Consider the following 20,089-nt stretch of genomic DNA (forward strand, 5'->3'; position numbering starts at 1 on the left):
ACTCATGTCGCCCGCATTTAAGCTTCCCTTGTCCCTTTATCAGCCTGTGTATCTATTAAAGGGACGATCGATAGCTTAAGCAACCCAAATCAGCACAGGAATTTACCAAATGAGATTTCTCTTTCTTTCTGTTTAACAGCGAAGCTGCTGAGCAAATCGTTTGCGTATGGTGTCCGCAGTTAAAAATATCAAGAAAATGCAGAGCGTTTGTACACGCGTGCTTCGTGCGCACGTTCGTCAAGCTCAGCATACCTATACTTAGGGAGATCGGCCAACTTTGGCCACAAAAAAAAAAAAAAATGGCTCCAATTCACGCTGTTAAGGTGGTTGGAAACCAAAGCTGTGAACGACCCCCACAACAATTCCACATGCGACGTCCCTTGAATTCACACACGTGGCTCTAGAAAAAGTGAAACCAGAGATTCTGCCAGCCGCTACCTGGGATTCGCGGGGGCGCCGTCCCGAACGCAGCAGCGTCGACCACGGCAGGACTCGAGCGGCGGACGCCGCCGCTGTAGCCCGGCCGTGCGTTGGAAGAAAGACAACGGAGAGGAGCGTGTTTCGAAGGGTGAGACAGCGGAACCTAGCCACCCTGACGCGCTAGCTCAGGGCTACACCACCGCGCGACACAAGCGCAGACACCGAAACAATCCGGCATGTGGGCTTAGTGATTCCCATTTACACAGATTTAAACTAAATAGTTTCGCAAGTTTAAGAATTGTGAGAAAGCTGACGGAAATTTTATAATCGCTATTTATCAGAGCAAGTTTCTCCAGTCGTTTTTTGTAATGCCTGTTAAAACACAACCGGATTGGTATTCAGCAATTTAGAAAACGCAGTCCCATTTGTTACATGCAGTGCGCAAAAGGTGGCGTTTTTCTAGTGGCCAGATGTCTGTAAGTGGTCTCTACATTTTGTTTTCCAGCCCTGCAAACCAATCTTTAACGTATATTTGTCGTACGACCACTTAATTCCGTCGGGTCCGGGTTACCCAGGCGGTGCTGTCGAGCAAGATAATCAAGCCATGCGAAGTAAGCCCGCAATGGGCGCGAAGCTGTGCCAAAACAGGCCCAACACCATTGCTAAAGCAGACGACAAAGCCGACGGGAGGGTCCCGCCGACGCGCCCGCCGGGGTGAGCACGGGGAACGCTGGGTAATAGCGCCCTACCACCGCGCCATCTATACTGTGCTCCGTGAGTGAAAAGCGCCGTACGTCTCCCCAGCCGCGTTGGGAGTTTCTTGTTCCGCACGCCACGAAAGAACCGTTGGCTGGTAGGGGTAGAAAGCTCTGATTTAAAAACTCCAGCGTTCGCCGCATCGTAGCAGCACTTCCTCGGAACGAGAAAGACACGTCATAGGAGTACGCCCCCCGTTCGTTCGTGCTCGTGTCGTCGTGCGCATGCGCTCTGTACCGTAGAAGATCCGCGACTTGAATGTTGAAGCTGTTGTAGGTGAGAACTGGGGCGGTATTCTCGTAACTGTCCCTTTTGAAAACGTCCCTTTTGCGTCCCTTTCATCGTGACTAGCTTCCGGCTAAGAAGTGGACGTTGGCAGCATGGAGCAAGGTTAGCAGTAGGTTTGCCACGCTTGCATTTTGTCACTTCCGGTTGTTGGCTTTTAGCCAATCAGGGCTCGCCAAAAGGGACACTTGAAAGGGACGCAAAAGGGAAAAAAACTCGAGAATAGCGCCCCTGGTTCCACTTGACTCGGCCTATGCGGATAGTTCGCAATGCCGAGGCAGAGGCCGCGCTTCGAGAGGCTCGGCGTGCAAAGCATCCGCTAGTTTCGGCGCACGTTAAAGATCCACAGGTGGTCAAAATTAATCCGGAGCCCTCCAATACGGCGCGCCTCATCGCCTGTGAAGCTTCGGCGCGTTAAACCCCACAATCAATCAATCAATCAATCAATCAATCAATCAATCAATCAATCAATCAATCAATCAATCAATCAATCAATCAATCAATCAATCAATCAATCAATCAATCAATCAATCAATCAATCAATTATTCAATCAATCAGTCAGTCAGTCAGTCAGTCAATCAATCAATCAATCAATCAATCAATCAATCAATCAATCAATCAATCAATCAATCAATCAATCAATCAATCAATCAAAGCATCCGCTAGGGACGAGAAGTCGCGCTTGCAGAGTGGCGTATGAAAACGTCGACCAAAACGACGAGCTCACTTGTCCTTGCTCAAGATAAGGTCACTGAAATGCCAGGCTGCCGACGTCAACCCCGACACCACAACCATACTACAACTCAACTTTGGGTCAGTCAATGATCACCTACAACAGCTTCGCCTACATCCTACACCTACAAATGATCACCTACAACAGAGGCGCTACAACGCGCCGTCGTTCCTGACCTCGTCGCTTCAGCTTCAAGCAACGAAGCGAAGCGGGCTGCGACCCTGAGGGTTGTTGTCAATACCGAGCTTTTTGCGCGTCGCACGGGCGCACAGAGGCAGCGTTCCAGAGGGCGCACGTTGCCTCGGAAGCTGAAAACAGCGGCTAAAATGAGCCGCAATGCTCCGGCATTTTCATCTGCATTTCCTGGGAGGTTTGAACGGAACTAGATTAAAAACAGTGGTTGGAACTCAGCCCTGCTCACACGATTGGATAGCCAAGCTCTTAAAAGAAAATGGAGTAAACGTGTTTTAAATCAATCAATCTTAAAATAAATGCGAAAATCGTGTCACAAAATAAATTACAAATGCGTTTTTGACAGCAATTTGACAGCAATTTAGCAACACTTTATGGGCGACCGTACTGGGCCGCTGTCCCAATTTGTGCAAGAAACAAGGCACGAGTGTCTTTGGCATTCTTCTAAATCAATACTTTTAACGAAACTTGAGAGGACTGCAGTTAAAGACTAGCAGACAAACGTACAAACATGGGACTGCTCGTCCCAGGACAGCCTTGTGATGCTGCTGGAATGGTTTAGAAGCAACAGTTTTATATGATCTGTACTAAAACTGCGACTGATAGGTATTCATTGTAGCGGCCGAGATGAAACTTCCCACGGTTGTGTACTCATTTGGGTAGTTCGACGTCATAAAATTTATTTCGATATGCAGTTAAAACCCGACCTAACGAAGTCGCCGGAAACCGCGAAATATTTATTTAAATCGAGAACTTCGTAAAATCCGGGCTATCAATGCACGAGCAGTTGATTCCACAAATCCGACGTCTAAAAGGAAGAGCATCCCAGAGGATATATCATGCCATCGTAATTGCGGCGGCTGCGGCGCTCGCCTGCCCATAATTTAGCAATGCTTTAAAAGGCCGCGGTGAAAATAACAACAATGAAACGGTAGGTGTTCTGGGGGAAACGAATTTACTTTCTGGCAAAATGCCTGTGATTTTCGCCTGCGTTCCGTTCGTTAGCATTGGGCGGACAGAAGTTTTGTAAGCGCGTTCAACGCGTCCTCGGTTCCTTCGTCAGCCCTAGCAAAGTACCTGACCAAGTTAATAGCGTCCAGTCCATCACCTCGTCTGGAACGGGGACTGGAGCTCTAGAAATCTGAGTCGTCAGCTACCTCTGACACCTCTTGTGGGCCGGAAATTAACTATACGGTTTCTTCATCATTCAAAACCTCCGTCGTGTCGATGTCTGCGTCGGTGCTCAGATGGTCGTGGAAGCTCAGATCTGCTGCCACCACGTCGAGCCGACGAAGCTGTTCCCAGGAACAAGACGGTATTCTTCTTCTTTTTCGTGTTGAGGGGCTTGTCTTTTTCTATAAACACTACGTTAAACCGGGAATGGCGCTAAATATGTTTCGTTAATTCGAGCTCATACAAGCATTGAGCCGTATATGCACCTGCGGGGAACTCCGAAGATGTTCGTTAGATCGGAAATTTCGTAAGATCGGGGTTCGTTCCATCGAGTTTTGACTGTAGTTCCAATATAAGAATAGTTAGAGCCGTTTCCTATAACCATACTCCTCCCCGTAGAAGCTTATTTACTGACAACAGACAAGCGTTCGGAATTGTTTACAACGCCCAAGGTGGACTACTCAGGACATGTGAGTGAAACCCGGCCTAATGGTATAACATTACGCCGGGTTTCATTAAGGCGACTCTATAGAGTCGCCTTATCGGGCAATTTCGGTATGGTTTTCTACGATGTATGCATTAGATTCAGAGCATTCACGAGAAAGTTGGCTTTGCCGCAAAGTGAATTCTGAGGAAAAACCACGACAAAAAAAAAAAAAATCCCGACTGCTAAGCCGCATAAAGCTTCACGGTAAAACAACGAGCAAAATGCGGCGCTATGTTCCGGTATTTGCGTCTACATTTGCTGGTGGACTTCGTACGGGGCTTGATTTAAAACAAAAGGGGGGGGGGGGTATTGCGTGACATTCAGACTTCCACAAGCAATAGCAGAGCATGAATACCAACATGTCATCTTTTTGACAGAAAAGGAAATGGTTGTATATTATGTGTGAAACCTGCCTTAATTTTAATGAAAACACTATAATTGTCGTATGCTTGCCCGTTCAACCGAGACAGTTGGTGCCGTCATCCGAGCCACAACACGGTTAGATTTCCCTAGATTTCCCCTTGTAAAGTCCAGCTGGAAGGGGATTGCAATACTGGCTAGTGCCCAATTTTTATATTTCGCGCCTCTGACGTTCATTCAGGGCTGATTTTGGTGCGAAATTTAATTTTGCTACTATTTAGCGGATAATAAGCTCCTCTGCTTCGCAAGACCCTGGTAAGTCGAAAGCATGTGCATGAACCGCTACGTGGTATTTGGCTACATTAGTTGTCCCTTAAATTGCCGCAGTCTCTCGTCTCTATGAAAATTAATCGAAATGCTTGGGGCGCATTGGTTGTTGGGCGGGTGTTAAATCGAAATTATAGGGCATTTTAGCGTCACTGTGACATACACGTGCTCTTCTTGAAACCGTGGCTAACTGAAGTGCTTTTATTCTCTCTCTCTCTCTCTCTCTCTCTCTCTCTCTCTCTCTCTCTCTCTCTCCCCCGGCTTGCTCATCATAGGTTAGCGTTGCCAGTCTCGGCCTGGGGATGGCGTCGTCGTCGTCCGCGCCCGGGGCCAAGGCGTCGGGGGGTTTTGACTCCCCCCGCAGCTGGGTGGTGCTGGCCTTCCTGAGCTGGTGCATGATGATGTGCACTGTGAGCGTGCGGGCGGCTGGAGTCATCTACGTCGGCCTCGTCGAGCACTTCCGCACCAGCCGCGAGGAGGCGTCGCTGCCCATCACCATACACATGACCGTCCTCTCTTCGATGTGTGAGTAGCCGGCCTGTCATCTTCAGCCGCACTTCAACCGTCGCGAACAAAACGAAGCTGGCTTGATCCCACAAACCACACGACAGAGCTGTTTTGCGTGAAAAATTGTCATTCGAAATATTTATATATATATTACTGAGCTGCAACGCCTCCCGGGGAGCTGCGGTCTTGTTGACGAGGTCCGCAGCTAAACATGGCGCTGACCGTCGCTCGTAGGGAGCATAAAGAGTGCGTACCCAGCACCTTCGCCAGAAGCGGTACTCTCGTGTTTGTCCGTTTTGAAAACGTCCGTTTTGCATCCGTTTCATTGTGGCATACTTCCAGTTGCAGGCGGGCTTTGGGTTGACGTTTGAGCAACTGTTCTTGTAAACACATTTTAAACGACTAAACCTATTTTAAACTATTTTTTATGTGTTTATTGTTCCGCCAGCGAAGAAACAACAAGACGAAGAAAAATCGTCTGCTCCGAAAAGTCGCCGTTCATAGCTCCGTTGTGTTTGCATGCCGTCACGTGCGAGTGTTCGCTTTTAGCCAATCCGGGCTTGCTGAAAACGGACATTTTTGGAGTGGGCACAAAACGGACAAACACGAGAATACCGTCCCAGATGTCACGTAGCCAAAGACGACGCAGCTGTCTTGAAGGAAAAGCAAGTTTATTGGAGCAAACTTGTGCTCCCATAACAACTCAAAGAATACACAGGCGGCGAACCAGCAGTCAACAAAGTGACGCGCGCAGACTGGTGTCGGCGAATCAAATACCGCGGCTTCTGCTCTGCGGGCATTTATCTTTCAGCGCGAGTGCTTCTCGAACTGTCGAATCACATCCAGAACACTTTAGATCAAAGAAGATCATTCCATGCTGGGGACGTTAGTTCGAAACGCTCTCCCTATCAAAGTAGACAACACGTGCGGCATAAAAATAAAGAACGGAACACGCGCTCCACTTGGCACACAGGTAACACAGCCCGGCGGGCGGTAAAAGCAAAACATAAATAAACAAACCCAAAGCATGGTTCGCGGCAATATGGGCATGTAAATGCGGGGAAACAGTTTTCCCCTCCTTGAAGGAATGAACTATTGATCGAAGCGTTTAATGTGTAATTTGAGATAATTGTGACATATCTATCTTTTGGTTCCCTTTACATGATATAGGCTGTGTAGAGGACGGAAAGAAACTAAGTCGACGCGTAAGTTCGAAATCTTCCCTCGGATCACTAAAAATGCACAGGCGAAAAAATAATATGGAGAACAGATAGCAAGCAATGTATACACTTCCAAAGCCCATAAAACTATCCTGGTTTTTCTTTTTAGCCAATGTTATCGTAACTTCAAGCACCTGTGCTTGGTTTAGTTAGAAGCGATGCACTTTTTTTTTGTTTGTTTTCTGCCTTTGCGCTGTCCAGCGCTTCTGGGAGGCTACCTGTGCGAGGTGTGTTCGTACGAGGCCGTGGCCCTGGGAAGCGTAATACTTACATCGACGTCCATGATGGTCTGCTACTTCGCCCCAAACATGGACTTCATCAACTTCTTCTTCGGCGTCATTCACGGTACGTTCTCAAGTGATGCGCGATACATTTCCGCCGCCGGCCGCTGCTGCGAAAACAATTTTGACTTACACGAATCCTCCCGACCTTGCGCTTCCAGGAGGGGCCACGTCGGGCATCTTTGTCGTCGTGAACGTGTTGCCCTCGCTGTACTTCAAAAAGTGGCGCGCCACTGCAGCCGGCATCGCGTGGTCTTCCCAGTGCTACAATGTCTACTTCATACCGCAGCTGGCGAACTACTTCCGTGTCACGTACGGGACTCCAGAGCTCTTCCTCCTTGTTGGCGCCCTCTGCCTCAACGCCCTGCCAGCCTGCATCGTCATCAAGACGCCTCCGTGGGCCAAGGCGAAGCGACAGCCCGAGGTTCGGGGCACCGCCAAGAGTGACGCTATTGATAAGGCCAAGGCCTACGATGACAGCGTCACCAAGCGCCAGATACAGGTGTCTTCGGAAGCTCCGGAAACAACGGAGATGCTAGAACGAACGACGCGGGACGTTTCCCCGGTGAAGGAAGTCGCACAGTCTGCCGGCGACGTGGCGGACGGCAAGGTTCCTGCCGCTAGCCCCGACGGCTTCGCAATACGTGACGTGCCACGAGGTCTTCAGGGAGTTCGCGAGAAGAGCAAGTTGCTGTGGAAGAGCACAGCGCGTGCGCTACTGAGTTGGAAGTTTTACGTGGACTCGTTGTCGTACGCGCTTGAAGTGTACACCATGTCGACGTACTTCATGGTCTACGCCGACATGGCCGTCGACAAGGGACTGAGCGTCGAGAACTCCGTCTATCTACTGCACGCGTACTCAACGGCCGACCTGATCTTCCGTGTGACCAGCGGCTGGATAGTGGACCGCAAGTACCTGCCCATCGAGGGCTCCAAGTTTTTGGGCTTCGTGGCCAGTGTCGCTGGTGCTCAGGCTGTGAGGACCTCCAGGTCGCTGGTGCCGCTCATTTTCTCATCTCTTCTCTTCGGTTGCGGCACGGGCCTCAACATCGGCATCATTTCGCCCCTGCTGCAGCACGACTTCAAGAACGAGTCGCTCGCCATCATGTTCGGAGGCGCCATGTTCGTCACTGGACTTGTGATACTAACCAGGCCTCCAGTCGTTGGTAAGAAGGCTTCGCTTGTCTCCTCAGCCTACTAAGCACTGAGGCATGACGTTCGTTCGAACGAATTAAAGCTGGAGTTATGCGGAGACGGCGCAGATAGGTATGACTGCGTTGGGACGAAGTCGTGAATTCGTATTGGTCGAGCTAATCATTTCGGTGCTACGGTAAGCGCGTTCAATGGTGAACTACGTGTGAAATGTGGTCACACTTAAAGGCCACGGGCTGTTGCTTTTGACCTTCTTGCAACTGTGATATGTACAAATAATTATCGTTGCACGCAGAATGGAGCATATATTATATGCTGCATTCTACATAAGAAAAAAAGAAAGGAACAAAGTGGATAGCAGCAAGGATTTTTAACCGCTCTAAATTTCCTACTTACAAGTAAATAAATAAATAAGATAATTTTTCATACCCCTGGTGTTTGGCTAATCACCTGGTAGGGTATGTGCAATTTACCAAGGAACATCACCATCATCATCATCTTAATGCTCATCATCTTCATCGACTAGGACACAGTGAAGATGAAATCATTTCGGGGGCGCCTTTCAGATTTCGGAAAAGACAAGAGAAGGATGATGCCGATGGGACCCCTTCTCCCGCTTACTAAAGCGTACAAAGCGTACATTCCTCCAGGCAGCAGTGACAGAGCAGCGCGCCTGCATAAGCGCCAATAAAAAGCGTTTCGAGTTTAATCGAGTGGGACACCCGACTCAAACGTCTTGACCCCAGATCTCAACGCGCGCAGCCTCCCTATACTGGGAGTTTGCGCCTTACAGCCCTATAGAAGCACTAGATTTTTTTCTGGTCACATTCCTATTGACATACACAACAAAGTCTTTCACAATACTCCGTCCAGTCCTGCGCTCCGTGGTAATAGCAAAAGAGCTTTGGCTGCCAGTGCAGCCTGATTGTAGAGTCCGACCAAGTACCCAATTCATCGCTCAGTTCAACGCCCGCATCAGGCGGCCTGTACAAAAATGATATGAGGGTCTACCTGGAAACAATGTACTCCGAGCGCGCACACACATTAAATGCGCGCACACATATTAGCGTATGACATGTGGACCAAGGTGGTGAAGGTGCCAGCTGGATTTTGAACAGGTAATGTCCAGTGAAAGCCACATACAACCACAGTTGATGTAAGATGCCTCTTAACGCTTGATTGATTGATTGTAGGGTTTAACGCGCCGACGCAATGCAGGCGATGAGGCGCGCCGTAGTGGAGGGCTCCGGATTAATTTTGACCACCTGGGGATCTTTAACGTGCGCCGAAATCTCGTACACACGGGCGTTTTTGCTTTTCGCCTCCATCAGAAAAGCGGCCGCCGCGGCCGGGAATCGAACCCGCGACCTCGTGCTCAGCAGCAGAACGCCTTAGCCACTGAGCCACCGCGGCGGGTCTTAATGCTTGATAAGCCCAGATAGCATCCTGAAGGTGCATTCGGAGTCGATTAGGTATAGAGGTTCCAGTGCATACAGCTGCCTTACTTCAGCACAAATATCGGGCTCCGTTTTCAATGCGACCGAGGGTGCGAGTATGGCTGAATCTTTTTTTCTGGAATAAGATTGACACCGCTTTATATACTCACGCTGTGGGTAGAAGAGGCCGCTTCGTCAGCTGCGAAGTTTCCGGTGACTCCGCAGCGTGCAGGAAGCCACGGCACTTCCACGCTGTGCCCCCATTTGTATTGCTTGAAGGTGCAAAAAATTAATTTGTTCTTTGGGTAGCGATGTTAAGCCGTTGAGTTCTCGCCGGGAGTCTATGAAGGCAGCCCACTGATTGAACGGATGCTTTAGAATACAGGGAGATCAAAGTTAAGTCGACAGGTTTTTTTTTTTAATTACGCGCTTAGATGCACGTTGAGACCAGCTCTAAAGTGAGGTTATGCGCCCAGGGGGACCTATATAATGAGATTTATGTAAGTGGCCGAATTAGCTAAAATTTAATAATTAACTTTTTAGTGTCTGCAGTAAGCAGGCATGTTTGTATTGAAAAGTTGGACGGAATAGGGTTTCTACGCAGTTTCATTTGGCAGAATTCTTCCATCGCATCCGTACTCCGAGATATAGAACTGCGAAGTTCAATTGCCGTTCGCGTGATTACGCATGCAAGACAGTGAGGAGCGGCGGAAAGCTGCTCCCTTTTGTGGCGCGCCTGCTGAGTACGGTGTTTAGTTTGACAACGGGGTGGAGGCATAGGCAAAAGCGATAGCTGGCACCCTTTCAGTATTGGATGGCGTCAGCGCGCGATCTGCATTACGTGGAGCCGCTATCGAAACGCAGAACAAAAGGCAGGAGCTTTGCGCCGGTTTTCACTGTTTAACATGCGGAATCATGCGAACGGCAATTAAACCTCACACTTCAATATCTCGGAGTGCGGATGCGCTAGAAGAATTCTGCCAAATGAAACTGCCTAGAAACACCATTGGGTCTAACTTTTCAATACAAACATGCCTGATTACTGCAGCCACTAAAAAGTTAATTATTCAATTTTCATTAATTAGGCTGCCGACATCAATAATTGCCACCTAATTCTGTGTCCCCCTGGGCGCATAACTTATCTGCAAAGGTGGTGTTCGCGTAAATCTAAGCGCCTAATTTAAAAAAAAAAACCCTGTCGACTTAATTTTGATCACCCTGTATAATGCAAAGCAGCACGCAGTCCAGCCGGCTCAGGAGCTGTCCTAGATGTTTTGTGGCTAAGTGGGGCGCAGATGGTAGCGCGCGACGAAGGGATCAAGATCTCTATCGCCGACGATGTAGCTGTCACTGAGCCGCCAGTGTACGCGTGAGTATGGACTCTACAGTTATTATTTTCTCCAAGGCAAAAAACTTTATAGAGACGGGGCCGGTATGTGCGCCTTCTGCATGAAGCCAACCACACTGGTGGTAATCTCTATTGGAGGGATCATCCAGGAAGTGTCAGTAGAAGAGGCTGGAGCCTGATAGCTTGTACTGAGATCCTTGTGCGCCTCGGAGACATAGACAGGCAGCTAGAGGATGTCCAGGCTGCTTCGCCACAACACGCAATCGCGTGCGAAGTAGTTCCCATTACCTGCAATACAGTGGTCGCAAGCCATTTAAATGACGTGATTGTCATGATTGGGGAGGTATAGTGTTCGAAACATCCAGCGACCATCTGGACGTACAGCAGCTCATGGAATCCAGAGCGAAGGCTCTCTGCTCACCTCATGGATTCCCGGGCTAGGGAACCACTCCCATTTTAGAAAGCTCGAATAAACGTCTCTCTCTCTCTCTCTCTCTCTCTCTCTCTCTCTCTCTCTCTCTCTCTCTCTCTCTCTCAAGACAGAATCGTAGTATTTTAATTTGCAATCCCTCTAGGACTCTAAAATTCCCTTTGGAAAGAGCAGTGAGGTAGGGCTTGGAGGGAGTATCGAAGCAGGCCTTCAGGAAGGGCGCCCTCAAAGAGAGCTGACGTAGCATTCGTTAGTGCGGTTCGAAAACATGCTGAAAATGTGCGTAGTGATGCTAGTGCCTCTTTCAGGCAGCGGATGTGCGGTGTCCATGTCAGATGGCGGTCGAAGGGGACACCCGGAAACTGGTGATAGTTGACGTTATGTATTGGTACGCCTGCGGCTGTTAGCTGGTCTGGTATTTGTCGACACCCCGCTTTGTGAAGGCAAAGTTACGCGCATTTGGTCGGTGATATTTCTCGGCCGCGTGTACCGAGAAATTTTGCAATCGAACTTAATGCACGCTGAAGCCTCGCGAGGAGCGCACACCTGTTATGGCCAGGGCACGACGCGCAGATATCATCTGCGTACATGGAGATTTCCACTAACTGCGGCAGACACCTGTCAAAGCCGATCAGGGAGATGTTAAAGAGAGTCGGGTCAGTACGATGTCCTGAAGGACACCGCAGGTCACGTTATGCGGGGATGTCCCACCATCTGCTACACACATGTAGATGCCCCTGTCAGAAAGGTTGATTGATTGTAGGGTTTTAACGCGCCGACGCAGCGCAGGCGATGAGGCGCGCCGTAGTGGAGGGCTCCGGATTAATTTTGACCGCCTGGGGATCTTTAACGTGCGCCGAAATCTCGTACACACGGGCGTTTTTGCTTTTCGCCTCCATCAGAAAAGCGGCCGCCGCGGCCGGGAATCGAACCCGCGTCCTCGTGCTCAGCAGCAGAACGCCTTAGCCACTGAGCCACCGCGGCGGGTTGTCAGAACGGTAATCAAACATCCAGTCGTACATGCGTCCCGCAGTGCCCGAAGACCTCAGTGCTGTGCGGTTCGACAGAATATCGAAAGGATCACAGAGACGCAAAAAACTGCTATCTGGTTTCGCTGGTGGCTGGATGATGTTGCTTCTGATACTTCTTGCAAGGAAACACGATTTTGGAAGCAATAACGTTCCTAGTGGGACCGATGGCGTTCTGTCAAAAAACTTGTTCATATCTCCATAGACCGGTTGGTCGACCGAAAATATCTGATAAGATCTCTGGACACACTGCGCATGCGTGAAACCGGGCTAAAGCGGTTACTTGAAACTCGCGAAAAAGGAACGGTTCTAGGTAAGACAGTAAACGCATCGATCACCATAATATCCCTTTATAGCATAAACCACGTACCGGTGGCCATTTAGATCGTTCGTATAGATGCGTTCACTCAGTGCGCGAAAAATCGTCTCATGGTTTCGTTCTTCGTTTGCGATTTGGGACTCGTTGAAGGTTTGATGATCGATTGGACGCACTTTCGGCGAAGGCTATAGAAGCCCTTTTGGTGAATTTTTTGACGCGCTTTTGACGCAGTTTTATTGATAGAAAGCTCTCGCGCTCTCTCAACATTTTTTTAGGAATTGATGGTAAAGTTTATATTTACCGATGACGTCTCAAAAAATAGGTTTGTGGGACAAAAAAACAGAAACCTGGGGTCATGGCAGCACCGACATGACATTTGAACTTTGGCGGACATTGAATTGGGTTAGCAGCTTTTGGTACTGCGAAAACTGCAGCAAACTGCGCCACGAGGCAAATCCCGCTACCTGCCGCTACATTTTAGGTCATCTGCGCTGAGCACGCGCCAAGCATTGCTTTTGGCCATGTACAGAGACGGAACTAACCACTATAGCTCACAATTCTTTATGATGGAGAGCGACGCTGTTCATGCCGCAGATACCTTGTTTCGTCGTCTGTGTGCGCAAAGCTTAGGATGGAAAACATGTTGGAAAAGCTAGCGCAAAAAACACACGGAACAGAAAAATAAGAGCAGCTGGTGGAAGCGCTGATGTCGTCTGTTTTCTAATGTTTTAGTTGTCTCATTTTCTCGCAAGCTCAGGAGAAAAGGCATATCGCAAACACCCCTTTCACAGTTTTTTCTTCTCTTTTTTGTAGAAGAATGTCCGTTATTTCATCCCCTTTAATCAGGCTGCGTTCGACTTTTGAACGTTATGGTATGTGCGCGCGCCCACAAGGGGAGGAATGCAGGTGACTTCGCTATGTGAGATACGAGCTATGTACAAGGGCCTTTGTTCTTTCTTTCAGCTAAGTATATCCCGATTTGATGTAGAACTCTTAAAGGCAGTACATTTTATAGTTTTGTGTGTTTATTTAGATCTGGTGTCTTGTACAATCATGTGTCATGATAGTGCATGCGCATGAGAGGGGGTGAAAAAGTAAGTGGGAGAGGGGGAACTGACCTTGTATGATTAACGCACTCCCAATATATGCGCAGATATGCGCCCAATATGCGCACACCCAATATATGCGCCGACGTGTGGGGAGAAATGGCGTTCGATACTTAGGAAAGTACTGTATTTGCTTCTCTGCCTGCCTGACAAACAGCCATTTTTGCCTTGAATTACTTTTGATATTTGTTGAGAACGCACTTTTTAAGAGAAGAGAATCACTATATTTAAAGATGAGCGAGCTTAAGGTGTGATGTACATCTGCGAAGGTTTCGAAGCGGTGTAGTGGGTCTGGTACTCTAAAGCTAGCATCATCTTCGAGAACATTTGACTGTACATCGCCGAACTTGGTCAAACTACCGAAATGTCATTTCCGTACTTGATTGCCTTGAAGACCAGCCCTCATCACCCCGTGACAATATGGAGATTTTGCTGGCCGTTTTTATTTTTTACACGTTCATCCAGAGCCGGTCACTCTTGTCATGTTATATCGTAGCAAGACAACTGTCTTTTTCACAGTAAGGTATTGAAGCATGAAGTTACAAAGACGAGGTCAGATTCTTTCAAGACGCATTATTTTGCCAGTTTTTTTTTAGTTGGGAGGCGCGTCTTGTCAAATCTGAAATTTCTAAAATTTACAGGTTTTACGTTTGACAGGTTTTACGTTTTCGAAGCTCATTAAAGTTTACTTTTGTACGTTATGTAAATCATAGGTCGTTTCTTGGTAACGATTGTTCGGCTCTACACTCAGTTATTTTGAAACAATTACACAGAACTTACATTATAGCTTCTGATTATTTTGCAGGGATTTGGCAGATGTAGCGAGTCAATTCATTGGCACTTCTGCACATATCGAACACTCTTGACATTTAGCTGCCTGCGTCGATTTGCTATTGTCATGTGACAATATTCGCTGTGAAAACACTGCTTTGTGCATCTGTTTGTCTCTCCTTCAAGCAGAAAACGTGTGCCGGAGTTTCTGTGGGTTGGTTTATATAATTCGAAAGTGCATTTTGCCGTTTGGAGGCGTTCCTCGCGCCGCTACATAAACACAGTCTTTGACCGCTACGAGATCTCGTCTGGCTGCTCTGCATTGTATTTTTTTGGCTGACCCATAAAGTGACCCAAAACGGCTCTGGCTAATCACGTCACTGTACTTAATGATTTTCCCAGCCTACTGACTTTGCTAACCATAACAGTTCGCACAGAAATGGGCCACTGTAGAAATATTCTTGAAGGTGAAAAAACGTGGAAGAACGCCGCAACGGACACTCCGAATCGGGGCGGTCGTACCTCATTGCATCTATGGCGAACCGATATGGTTGCGACGTAGAGCACTGTGTGATGCGAAACACTAATTGGGGCATAGCATTCTGTGATGTTGGGCGAAGAAAATAATAGTGAGTTGGTTTTAACGAGTTGTTTTTGCTGCGAGGCAGGGTGTTGCCCGGGATATACAGAGTGATAAAAATTTAGATCGACAGGCTTTTTTTTTTAAATTAGGCGCTTAGATTTACGTGAAGACCACCTCTACAGTGAGGTTACACACCCAGGGGGACACAGAATTAGGTGGTAATAATTAAGGTTGGTGACTTAACTAAAATTGAATAGCTAACTTTTAGTGGCTGCAGTAGGAAGGCATGTTTGTATTGAAAAGTTGGACGCAATCGTGTTTCTCCGCAGTTTCAATGAGAAGAATTCTTCTAGTGCATCCGTAATCCGAGATATCGAACTTCGAAGTTTCATTGCCGTTCGCATGATTACGCATTCTAGATACTGAAGACCGGTGCAAAGCTTCTGTCTTTTGTTCTGTGTTTCGATAGCGGTTCCGAGTACTGCAGATTGCCATAACGCCAGCCAATACTGAAAGAGTGCCAGTTGTCACTTTTTCCTATGTCTCGACCCCGTTGTCAAACTAAACACCGTACTCAGCATGGCACGTCACGCAAGGGAGCAGCTTTGCGCCGGTATTCACTTCTTGCATGTGTAATCATGCGGACGGCAATTAAACTTCGCAGTTCTATATCTTGGAGTACGGATGCGCTAGAAAAATTCTGCCAAATTAAACTGCGCGGAAACACTACTGCGTCCAACTTTTCAATACACACATGCCCGCTTACTGCAGCCACTAAAAAGTTAACTATTCAATTTCAGTTAATTAATCCACCGGCATAAAGAATTACCACCTTATTCTGTGTCCCCCTGTGCGCATAACCTCAATGTAGAGAAGGTGTTCACGTAAATCTAAGCGCCTAATTTAAAAAGAAATCTGTCGAATTAACTTTTATGTGTTGGCCTTGGGCGATGAGGAATATAGATCATGCGACATCATCCGCCATTACTGGTGTTCACGAGAGTGCTGTGTGCCTTCCTGTCCACACATAGCGGCCATGCAAGTGTTTGACGGAGTGTCTGTGATACGTCTTCTCCTGCAGGCTACTTCAGGGACACCATCGGAGACTACGACGGCCTTTTCCACGTGCTCGCTGCCGCCAACGCTTTTTTCGCCATCATTTGGCTGGTGCGGACGATCGTGGCTCGGAAGCAGTCCCGGTCGGCGAAAGCCCTGCCCCCGTCCGAAGCCATCAGCGCCACTGCCTCCCACTCAGAGTGCTGACGAACGCTCGTGTACAGTTTCGAGTGATGGACGATGCGTGCGAACTCGGTCCTTCGGTCTTCGTCAAGTTCCCGGGCCGTCTCTACACGTTTGCTGAAAAGACACTAATAACCAGAAGTGAAGAACTGTGGGTAATAAAGTCGTTGGTTTATAGATTCAAGCCTGTGTTGATTAAACGTAAGTGGTCTTCACGCAACAAATTAACGGAAATTTTGATACCAGCTATTCTTTGCGAAGGTCAGTGTTTTATGCTTATCTTGTGTGTGTCAAAGTGCACAGAGTTGCAAATTTAGGAATATAGCACTGGTTGGGCCAGGCATGTACTACTGGTTGGAAGTTGCAGCGCCACTCCTTCAAGCTACGGTAAATTCAGTGGTCTATTTTAAGTTTTTGCCATTTCACAATCATTGTCATATGACCATGAGCGCTCAGTTTTGAGTGCTGCTAAAGAAAATGCGACCATTTCTAAGCTCACGTTTTATTTCCAATCGATGCTTACAGGCCATTCAGGGGTTTAATTCAAACACGACATACTTGCCCCCTAATTGAATGGTTTTGTTGTTTCCTGGCGAACAGTTGACAGTTGTAGTGTCGCCGTAAGCTGTTAGATATAACCCTGCGATGAGAGGTCAGACCAGCACCCCGAAGCCAGCATGCACCAATTGTGGGAGCTGTGTCTAACTCACTCGTTAAATGTTCACTAAATCAAGATTGCCGAGCTAGCCCACAGTGACGCAGAGGAAAAAGGAGAGAATGGACATGCACAGGGCAATGTGTGTCGCCCTCTCTCTCTCTCTCCGCGGGGCTTGCTACTTCAGATGGAGTGAACATAGTGACGCGAAAAAAGAAAAGGGGAAGAAGTACGTAGTAACACTGAATAAGAGGGACAAGGAAAAGAAATTAGTTCGGAACGTAGAAAAAATTTGCAGCATTAGGAGAAAAATCCGAGGATCTCAAGGTGTAAGGAACTCGACTAATCCCGAGTCAGACAAAAACATCAAAAGAGGTAATAGAGAGTTTTAGCATAGCGGGTAGCGTACGCTACGCTAGCGGCGGCGGGTACCGGCACTCGATTGCGCTTGCGCGCATTCGTTCTGGGGACCCGCCACCGCTAGCGTAGCGTGCGCTACCCGCTATGCCAGAACTCTTCAATGTAAACGCACCTCAAGCGCTATAGTGTATAACTCACGGGGAAAAGCGAGGAGTCCACTTTGCGGTTATCGGTCTCGTCACGTCGTTACTATAGGCTACACACCAGAATACCCCATGACAGTCTCATCTAAGTCGCTACTATTTCCTAATCGTTTTAGGGGCGAAGCACATCAGGGGCTCGTACTGTCGGCGTCTCATGTCGTCGTCGTCCCTTGCCGTCGTATTCGCCTGTAGTCATAATACTAAAATACTGGAAAACTCGTTTTCCAACGCCTCGCGCAACTTCTTAGCATACTTCTTAGCTTGCTGTGCGGCGTGTGACACTAAGTCAACTTACGGCCAGTCTGTCATTTAATTTCTTAAATCTGGTTCAACGCAAGATAGGGCGCCACCGCGTCAGCAAGCACGCTGTTGCTCCTCCCACTGGCGCTTCTCCAGCGCCCAATCAGCGCGCGCCACGGGGAAAGAGAGAGACTTACAATCTTTGAATACACTGCATGCTTCGCTCCTCCCCAGATTTCACGTTAGTATAGATGGCCCGGGATATTTTTTTTACATCAGCCAGTGTGTCTTATGACCATAAAAAACTGGTACGGTGTTCTTGTAATCTAGCAGGTTTAGAGTGACAATCAAGACACCTTACAACTTTCCTTCAGTCAAATGATCGTCATGGCAGAATAACAAACAAGGAAAATGCAACGCTATAGCGAAACCTAATTAAGCTGGTAAGCGCAGATTAATTAAGCGAGGATGGGGCCGTGACGCAGCAGAACTTGAAAATGCTTTGGGGGCGATTCTCAAGCGCGAACAAGAGGCGAGAGAGCAGCCTGAGTCGGTGACCGTGCTAGGCCCACTCGACATTGCTTTCTTGCTGAAAATTCCCTACAAGGAGCCACGGCTTCGAAAGAACGCCAACGTAGTGAAGTTCTGAGAACACAATCGCGGGTGATACCCTAAACTCTACCTTTTGGCACAAGTCGCCCTTGGCGTATACCTTGTCGCTAAAGTTTGTCCTATCCGAGCAAAAATATGTATGTCGCCAAGCACACTTCTTATGACGTGCTACTCAAGTTTGGGAATTATTAGAAGGGCACTCTTTAGATACAACGCCCATATTATTTGCTCTTAAATTGGGGGAAGCCAAAGGCACCGGGGTTTTTATTCTGCTCATCACTCAATTTAAATTTACTACACATTCCGTGGATATCCCTGAATGGGCCTCGGTAATTCATGGTTAAGTAGCGCTAGCGACAGGACATAAGATGAGACTCACGGAGACACACGACGACGCTAATGTGTCTCCGTCGTGTGTGCCGTCGTGTGTGTCTCCTCATCTTACGTCCTGTCTCTAGTGCTTTATATTTATTTTAAGCCTGGTTATGTCCACTGCAGGACGAAGACCTCTCCCGAAGATCTGCAGCCACGCCTATCGAGTGCCTGAAGGCCGGTAGTGGGATTGTATAATCATTGCGAGGTTTTTAGCAAATGTACTAAACCAGGGTTGTCAAATACTTGTCTGGTGAGGAAGTGCTGTTAGCGCCCCAGGGAACCTCAGCTAGCCTGGTTGAACCTATCTAGTACAGCCCCCCGTGGTATCCGGCGGCGTTGTATACCGGACCAGGCAGCATTTCGAACATGGTACAACGCTCTAGAGGCGTAGCATGGAAGGTGCACAGAGCGCGCAAAAAGAGCGGCAAAGCTTCCGCCCCCCCCCCCCCCCCCCCCCCTGCTTTCTTCTGCCCCGAAGCGCTTTCTCTAGCGCCACTGAACGATATATCAACACCAACTAGCCAAAGTGTCGATTTTTAAGTGCGAATGCACTTTATAAGCGACCCTGAATTCCGTTGACCGCCGTCCGTCCACATAGCAACAGCTGCGGGTGCGCGCGCTCCTCGTCTTCCTTGGCAACGGGGGGAGATGGCACATACCCACGTTGGGGATTGGCCAGGAATCTCCTCGTCTTCCTTGGCAACGGGGGGAGATGGGCGCGCGCTGCCTGGCCGCTGACATGGCACATACCCACGTGGCTCATTGGCCAGGAATCGGGCGTGAGAAGGGCTAATGCACCCGCTTAAAGGAGTACTGACACGAAATTTCAAAGCTGAGATCCGCTCTAGCAATCAAGTACAACGACAACACAAATAGGTGTCTGTGCATGACACATACCCACGTGGAAGATTGGCCAGGAATCGGGCGTGAGAAGGGCTAATGCACCCGCTTAAAGGAGTACTGACACGAAATTTCAAAGCTGAGATCCGCTCTAGCAATCAAGTACAACGACAACACAAATAGGTGTCTGTGAATAAATGCATCTTTCTTTCTTTGTAGTTGTGTGTGTGTGTGTGAACATTACCGAACCGCGCAAATTCAACTCCTGCATTCGCACTTTCACATTCTTCCCCTCGGGGAAATGCGGGGAAATTTTTACTTAGTAACTCAATCAAGCTGCATTATCAGTATATCTCTTTAAGTGGTCCTTTGATGTTCTGGAGCTTGGCGAGTATCAAAAAAACAGTACATTGTTTTATTTGATGAACCAAGTTTCACTCGCGTGACTGTAGAGGTTCGAACCTTTCTTTTCTTTTTTTGGAGCGATTGCGATTGCAGAACCGGAACGTAATTCATTTTGTTCCCACCATACCTGTCAGACCGCCTACGTTCTTCCTTCTACAATTACTCGAATAGCAATCTTGCCTTGTCCGCAACGCTGGTATAATAACCGTACCACAGAAAGACCTTCTTATCTCCGGCTAGCCCCA

The 20,089-nt window shown here is 48.2% G+C and overlaps 1 protein-coding gene across 2 annotated transcripts in view; it reads left to right on the forward strand.

Moving 5' to 3' along the window:
- Nucleotides 1–16,338, forward strand: part of LOC144173153 (monocarboxylate transporter 5-like) — a 30,742-nt gene extending 14,404 nt beyond the window's left edge. For both annotated transcript variants that reach the window (XM_077701662.1, XM_077701663.1), the window contains exons 3-6: nt 5,010–5,259; nt 6,663–6,806; nt 6,904–7,908; nt 15,997–16,338. In XM_077701662.1, the coding sequence (XP_077557788.1) occupies nt 5,037–5,259; nt 6,663–6,806; nt 6,904–7,908; nt 15,997–16,178 (1,554 nt within the window). In that variant the 5' untranslated portion in view covers nt 5,010–5,036 and the 3' untranslated portion in view covers nt 16,179–16,338. The remainder of the gene's footprint in view (nt 1–5,009; nt 5,260–6,662; nt 6,807–6,903; nt 7,909–15,996) is intronic.
- The last annotated feature ends 3,751 nt before the right edge of the window (nt 16,339–20,089 follow it).

Source organism: Haemaphysalis longicornis, unplaced genomic scaffold (assembly GCF_048455015.1).
Source record: "Haemaphysalis longicornis isolate Haplotype H1 unplaced genomic scaffold, Haemaphysalis longicornis Haplotype H1 scaffold_295, whole genome shotgun sequence".
Classification (NCBI taxonomy): Eukaryota; Metazoa; Arthropoda; class Arachnida; order Ixodida; family Ixodidae; genus Haemaphysalis; species Haemaphysalis longicornis.